Raw genomic sequence first — 8,026 nt, forward strand, 5'->3', positions numbered from 1 at the left:
GACAGGAAGCAAGAGAGAGAGGCAAGAGAGAGAGGAGGTGCGGGGGTCCTATAAACAATAAGCTCTCACAGGAACTAATAGAGGGAGAACTCACTCATTACTCCCCCCCCGCAGGGAAAGCATTAATCCATTCATAAGGGATCTGCCCCCATGACTCAATTCCAACACTGCCACATTGGGGATCAAATTTCCACATGAGTTTTGGAGGGGACAGCACACCCAAACTTCATCACCTGTCTTTGCAATTTGCAAGGTATTGGTTTTCCCTTTGACTCCAATTCTCTGATGGATCTAAGAAGTGGTGGTGATTTTTCAGTTTATTTACCTTTTTTCTTCTGGGATAGGAGTGATGACTTAGAATTTCATTATATTGGAATATACAAATAAGACTAGAAACAGAAATATGGGTATTACTTTTCTTTCCTCCTCCTTTTTTCTTTCCTTCTTTCATTCAACAAATATGTGAGTGCTGCTTATGTACCAGGCACTGTTCTAGGCACTGGGAATACAGCCATGAAGAAAAGAGAGAAATATTCTGTCTCCTGAAGTTTATATTCTAGGGTGGGGAGACAGATAATGAATGAATAAATGAAACAGATATCAGATGGTGACAGACAGTAAGGAGAAAAAGAGTTAATGGTGCTAGGGAGTACTGGGAACCGGGATGGGGTACCTAATGTTTTAAACAGAGTGGTGAGAAATAGCTAATAAAATCAGCAATATGAAAAAGCAAGAAGATCAAACTGCGAACTGCTGTAGGAAGATAAATCCTTTATAGACCCTAAGAAGCTCACACCTTAGATCTTAAAACTAGTGTCTGCAAAAAGGGGAAAAAGCTATTGACTTGGTTAGATTTTCAACATTAAATTTTATTGAATTTATCTTTAGAAAAATTTCATAGAACAGGCCTCACCCATTTTACACATATATACATATGTACCACCTTTGCAGTGACAATATATATCCACACTATTCACATACCACATTTATAAAGTAAAAGGAAGGACAAGAAATAGAACTGAATATGTAACCCCTCTACCTAACATGTACAAGAAATTTACCATACCATACTTCCATACTTTCCCTGTTTTTCACTACATCAGAGGTAAAATAAGAAATTTTTAAGAACATCCTAACGAGACAGGCTCATGACACAAGGAATATGCTAAATTGGGGGGTGGTAGGGGGTAGTGGTTGTTTAAGCATAGTATACATCAATAATTTTATGATTACCAAAGAGTTTTCATTTGAAAACTAAGACCTTTGCTGTTTATTTCACGATGTGAAATCAAGAGTTTCAGGATACAGTCTCTGTAATGATATTTCATATTTACTCATTTTTACACATTTCTAAATGCAGTTTTGTTAAGGAAGAAAGTTTATAGATGAATAAAATGTATTTGGGAAGAGTAGCCATAAAAATCAATGAAATAAGTACCTGGGCATGGGCCCCAGTAATATTAATATGCTGAATGGCTAAGGTTAAATGTCATTAGTTACGATATTAAAGTATTTATTTCAGTGAAACAAAGAAATATATAAATTCTGTGAAGAATTAACAGGCCTGATGTTCAGCTTTGCTTATGCCAATTGGGCATTTAAATACTTAAGGAAGGTCAGAGCCAGAAAATACCTAGGAAGGTAATTATGCTCTCAGAAATACCTCTAACAATTCTTGTAAAGTTTATCCATGTAAGTAAATATCTCTTTTTCTTTTTTTAGTGGCTGGCTGGTACAGGGATCAAATTCCCAGACCTTGGTGTTAGTAGCACCATGCTAATCAACTATGTTAACTGGCCAGCCTGTATACTTCTAACAGCTCAAATACCTATGCCGGAGAAGGAAATCTGAAGGAAAAACAGATAATTTGAAATTCTATTTACAAAACAAAACCCAACCCTCCACCCCCAAATAGATCAGAATTCATGCTAGGATTACCATTTCAAAAACAATGACTCATCAAGCAAATATAGATTAATAGTACTATCAAAATGTTTAAGAGCCTAGCTAACTTCAAAGCACAAACCATGTACATATACTGATACTAGCTGATTCTCTGAGAGTTACAGCTTAAATAAGACAGTAAAATAATAAAGTAGTGTTAAGTGGAAAGCAAATCTTTATAGACTTGTTTCCTGGGAAAGTAGTTTTGATAAGCTTTCATAGCTTTGATAAGCTTCAAAACATCAATAAACAGTCCACGTCACTTGCTTTAGTTTGTTTGGGCCTACTAATTGCTCCAAGACTTCTCGTGAATGATCTGTAAAAGAAAACAATGACAATATATTAATTCACAGTAACCAAAGATATTTAATGTTTCCTCATGTATAAACTAGGGATAATGATAACTATTATAGCTCAGGATTATTTAAAGGATTGAATGAGATGATACATAAAGCATAGTATACAACTGAAGAACTGAATAATTAATGGGAACCCTCATTATTATTAGGTGCAGTGCACATATCATAGTAATACTTTTTTAAAAAGCATTTGTCGTTTTCTCTGTAATTTTATCTTAATTTCACCAACCAGAGAATAATGGTGTAATCTCACCATTAACCTGTATGTAATCTTTCTCAGGGTCTTAGCAGGAAATAGATAATGCACTAAAGTGGGGTGACTGAACAGAATTCAATGAAGGGAGTTTTTACAAAGGAGTGAGCAGCATTAAAGAAAGCCAACAGGTATGTTAAAACCACCTTGGGAAGCTGCAACATGTCCAGAGGGCTAGAGGAGGGAGCAGTTATTAGAATGTGATGTTGACCTGTACTTGAATATTTTTCCATATCTGCACAATACTATTCTTATAAAGCATGATTTTTAATAGATAACTTATATGAATGCATTGTAATTTAACCAATCTATATTATTGGACATTTAGATGGTTTTTAATTTTTCCAGTGTATAGTAATGATTTTTATATGGTTTCCATCTCTTTTGCAAAGTCAGTTTTAGAATGGTTTTTAAGAATATAAGTTAAAGCAAAAATGTGAGTACAATTTTATTACTTTAAAAGTTATTCATAAACTTAATGAACTTGCTCCATAGATACAACCTATATATAGCATATCTTTAACCTAGTCTTGGAAATCTGCAATTTATGGTTCCTAAACATACATATTTCACAGGCCAGTAGAAAAAAAAAATGGGCCCAGTATATATAGTTACTAAAATTTATATTAATTGGAAATCTGCAATTTATGGTTCCTAAACATACATATTTCACAGGCCAGTAGAAAAAAAAAGTGGGCCCAGTATATATAGTTACTAAAATTTATATTAAAATTTAGCAAAATTTTAATTTAGCAAAAAAACCAAGGTTTATCTTAAGTAAGAGAACCAGAGAATGTAGAGAAATGAGAAGTTATCATCATTCGGAAAACAAACGTTGATATCAATTTTTTTTTTTTTTTAAAGCAGCTAGTAAAGTAACAAATGCAGTTTTGTTCATGGTCATAAAAATATCACCAGTTATTATAGAGGAAATCTATTATACAGGAAATTTAGATTAGAGACAAGTTTCAAGTAGGTTGAAAGTAAATGGATGGGAAAAGATAAATCATGCAAACACCAACCATAACAAAGCTGGAGTGCCTATACCAACAGAAGAGGGAATGAACACTTCCCAACTCACTCTTTGAGGCCAGTATTACCCTGACACCAAAGCCAGACAAAGACATCACAAAAAAAGAAAACTACAGACCAAGATCTCTTATAAATATAGACTCAAAAATCCTCAATAAAACACTAGCACACCAAATCTAGCAACTTTATAAAGGATTACATACCATGACCAACTGGGATTTATCCCAGGAATGCAAGGTTGGTTTAACATCTGAAAATAAATTAATGTAATAAACTGTATCAGTTACCTATTGCTGCTGTAACAAATTACCACAAACTTAGTGGCTTAAAATGACATAAATTTATTATCATACAGTTTTAAAGGTCAGAATTCCAAAATGGTTCTCACTGGGCTAAAATCAGGTATTGGCAGGTCTGCATTCCTTTTTGAAAGCTCTACAGGAGAATCTACTTCCTTGACTTTTCCATCTTCTGGAGACCACCACATTCTTTGCATTCTTGCTTATTCAAAGTGAGCAACATTGGGCAGAGTCCTTCTCATGATGCCATTTCTATGGTTATTCTTCTCTCTTCCTCTTCCACTTTTAAGGACCTTTATGATTACATTGGGCCTCCCTGGATAATCCAGGATAATGTCCCTATTTTAAGGTCAGATGATTAGCAAATTTAATTCCATCTGTAACTTTATATAACATAACATCTCACAGGTTCTGAACATTAGAACATAGATTTCTTCATATGGGAACATTATTCTGCCTACCACATACACCATTATCAATAAAATAAAGGATAAAAACCACATGATCATCTCAGTAGACACAGAAAAACTATTTGACAATATCCAAAAGTCATAAAAACATTCAACAAACTAGGAATAGAAGGGAACTTCTTCAACCAGATAAGGGCATCTGTGAAAAACTCATAGCTAACGTCATACTTGGTGGTGAAAGACTAAATGTTTTACCCCTAAGATAAAGACAAGACAAGGATGTTCACTCTTGCCACCTCTATTCAATATTGTACCAGAGTTTCCAGCCATGGAAATTAGGCAAGAAAAAAATAAAAGGCATTCAGGTTGGAAGGAAGAAGTAAAACTATTATTTGTAGATGATGAAATATTGTATATAGAATGTCCCAAGGAATCCACTAAAAGATTTAGAACTAATAAAGGAGTTCAGCAAGGTTGCAAGGTACAAGATCAATATACACAAATCAACTATATTTCTAAACACCAGCAATGAATAATGCAAAAATGGAATTAAGAAAATAATTCCATTTATGTTGCCATCAAAAAGAATACTTAGGAATAAATTTAACAAAATTTATATTCTGAAAACTACAAAACATTATTGAAAGAAATTAAAGAAAATCTAAATAAATAGACATTCATGTTCGTAGATAAGAAAACTTAATATTGTTAAAATGGCAATACTCCCCAGATTATCTTCAGATATCTGTATCAAATCCCAGCTGGCTTTTTTTTGGAGGGGGGGGGCAGAAATTGATAAGATGATTCTAATATTTATATGAGAGTTCAAGGAACCCAGAATAGCCAATATGATTTTGAAAATGAACAAAATTGGGGACCTGTACTTCCCAATTTCATTTTAGCCGGTATTTCTAGGATTATTTTGGCATTTTTCCTAGTTGTGAATATGTTATCAAACATTATATATAAATATTTGTCTTCTGACTACATTTATCACTCTTCTGTAGAAATTTACTAGTACACATAACAGGAAGATGCTTTTCCCTCCAATAGTAAGCATACAACATATTTTTATGCAGTTAACAATTTTTCATGCTAGATGGCAGTATTACATTACTCACAGTCTCTTTAGGTACCTTCAGGTACCTTCTTCCCATGAAAAGAGTATTTAGGACTGTGTGTTTAAATAGTTGGAATATTCAGTGCCTATGAGTTTATTATGTATAGGGAAAAACTGTGGGGTCTCTCTTTCATGATCCCCTGGCAGAACACTTTATAGAAACAGACTCTCTTTATAGAAACAGACTCTCCAGACTGAAAAGGAGCTAAAAGGTCATTTATACCAATCACACTGCTGATGCTTGATGTCACCCTATTTTCTTTCCTTTTTCTAGTAACAGTTAAGCTGCTTTACACCAAAGACTCAGGAAATTGCTCTACAGGGGAAAGAATTATAGATTGTGGATCAGGTGACTTAGGGTTTACTTCCAAGTCTATGAACTATTTCTAAAATCTGGGGCAAGCCACTTAAATCCATTGTATCTCTGTTCCCTTATCTTTACAGAGAAGGCATTGTATAAATGACCTCTAAGGAATGATCCACTATCTTTCTAAAAATCTATGACTATAAAGATGGAGATCATTTCTGAAAGATTCATGGCAGGCACTATTGGAGCAGCAAGAGTAAGAAGAAACTATGTGAAATACAAACTTTTAACAAAATAATTTTTTCAATTGATTGGTGAAAATGTAATTTAGACATTTTTGTGGAATACACAGTGAAAAAAACTGAGGCTGGGTACATTTTTACAAACAGTGATCAAAGTTCTGGCTGGCTGTTTAGCTCAGTTTGTCAGAGCCCGGCATTATAACACCAAGGTCTAAGGGTTCAATCCCCTTATCAGCCAGCCACCAAAAAAAAAAAAAAGTTCTAATGCTTCTACAGTGGTCTGGCATAAAGAAGTTCTCTCATGCTGGATTAGTAATAAGTAATAGGATAATGATGAAGAAACAGAATAATATAGGATTTAGAAAAAGAAATACATGAAATAAAGAAAGTTGTCCTTTAAGCAAGGAGTCAGCTTTAACTAAAGGGAAACTCTGAAGCAAACCACTCAGGTCTTAAAATAATTTGATTTGGGCTCTCTGTGGTAAATCTTGACATATGTATTATCCAGGAATGTAGGAAAGAACTTGCCTGTAAAGTAATCTGGCTGAAACAAATTCTCAGATATGACTAAAGTTTAAGTCAATTCACTCAAAAGTGGCAGATTTCCTGGTGGGTTTTCCCACCTTTCAATATAAAATATAAGGACTCCCTTGCTGTCTAATTGCTTTATTGCCCTTCTCAAAGCTAAACCTCCATGCCTCATGTGAAACATGTTTAGATAATTATGAGAAACTGAAATGCATGTCTGTCATGGGAGATTAACAAAGGTATATAAGTTGAATTTACTGATAATCATTGCAGACATAATTGAATTTAAAATAATTTAATAAGTTTAAAAATTATTTTTATGCTTCTATAACATCTATAAAAACTACATTATGATTTATAGTATTTTAGATAGCAGCTTAGTTTTTGTCTCTTCTGCAGAAATCAAGTCAGAGGTTTCCAACAGTTTCAAAACTTAATTCATAATATGGAGTTCTGTTTATAGTCTGACTAAAGTTAAGAAATATTATAAATACTAAGAAATATTGTAGAAAAAATAGATTAATTCAGGGAGTCTGATGGGAAATTACAGTGAACACTGCCAATTTGGGGATCAGGTTGCTTTGAGGATAATATAATATTATAATTGCACATGCATATGCAAGTATAGTAAGTACTATAGAATATAAATTGTACTGTATTGAACACATATATGAGCAATCACATGCATATATAAGAGGAAACATTATATAAGGTGTCATGAAAGAAGAAATAACTTTCATTTAACGAACCAAAAAAAAAAAAAAAAAAAGCATTTATCTTCTTTGGAAAAAGAAGAAATTAAAAATTAAATATAAAATGAACATATTAGCCCACTTTATTTTCATTCAATAATGGTAGCAAAAATATGCAAAGGCAGCAGATCTAAGAGTATTGACAGGAAAGGGGGAAGAGTAGAGATGATCTGGATAATGTTCAGCTTTTTTCTCCCTACAGAATCTTTATTAATAAAAGCCATTTTGTATGAACTCTTGCATTATCATCAGATATCCCAATTTTATGATTGATCACTATATATAAGGAAAAGTTGAGATTCATAAAAGTTAAGTGATTTATGCAAAGTTTTGGAGAGATGGCAGGAGACTGGGGATCAATATTCATTTCACTATACCTTATATTGTAGTTTTGGTCTTGGCACTATTATTAAAAACTGTCACATTTGGCAAATAACATTTTAGCATCTCACTTTCTGTGAGATTCACTATTCTGTGAAATCGAGGGTCAGAATAATAACATATAATAAAATATAACAAAGGTGGGCCGGCCCGGTGGCGCACTGCTACAGTGCGCTGCTTGGGAGCGCGGCGGCGCTCCTGCCGAGGGTTCGGATCCCACATACAGACCGGTTCCCGCTCACTGGCTGAGCGAGGTGCAGGCGCAACACCGAGGATTGCGATCCCGTTGCCGGTCCCGGTCCGGTATGGGTGCGACACTGAGGGTTGCGATCCATTGCCAGACACGAAAAAACACAAAAAGGAAAAAAAAAAAAAAATATATATATATATATATATATT

General features: G+C 33.9%; 1 protein-coding gene across 3 annotated transcripts in view; it reads right to left on the reverse strand.

Moving 5' to 3' along the window:
* Window positions 1-848: 848 nt before the first annotated feature.
* Window positions 849-8,026, reverse strand: part of AMN1 (antagonist of mitotic exit network 1 homolog (S. cerevisiae)) — a 64,541-nt gene continuing 57,363 nt past the window's right edge. For all 3 annotated transcript variants that reach the window (XM_008568097.1, XM_008568096.1, XM_008568095.1), the window contains exon 7: window positions 849-2,260. In XM_008568097.1, coding sequence (XP_008566319.1) covers window positions 2,187-2,260 — 74 coding nt within the window. In that variant the 3' untranslated portion in view covers window positions 849-2,186. The remainder of the gene's footprint in view (window positions 2,261-8,026) is intronic.

The sequence above is a fragment of the Galeopterus variegatus genome, unplaced genomic scaffold (genome assembly GCF_000696425.1).
Source record: "Galeopterus variegatus unplaced genomic scaffold, G_variegatus-3.0.2 Scaffold373, whole genome shotgun sequence".
Classification (NCBI taxonomy): Eukaryota; Metazoa; Chordata; class Mammalia; order Dermoptera; family Cynocephalidae; genus Galeopterus; species Galeopterus variegatus.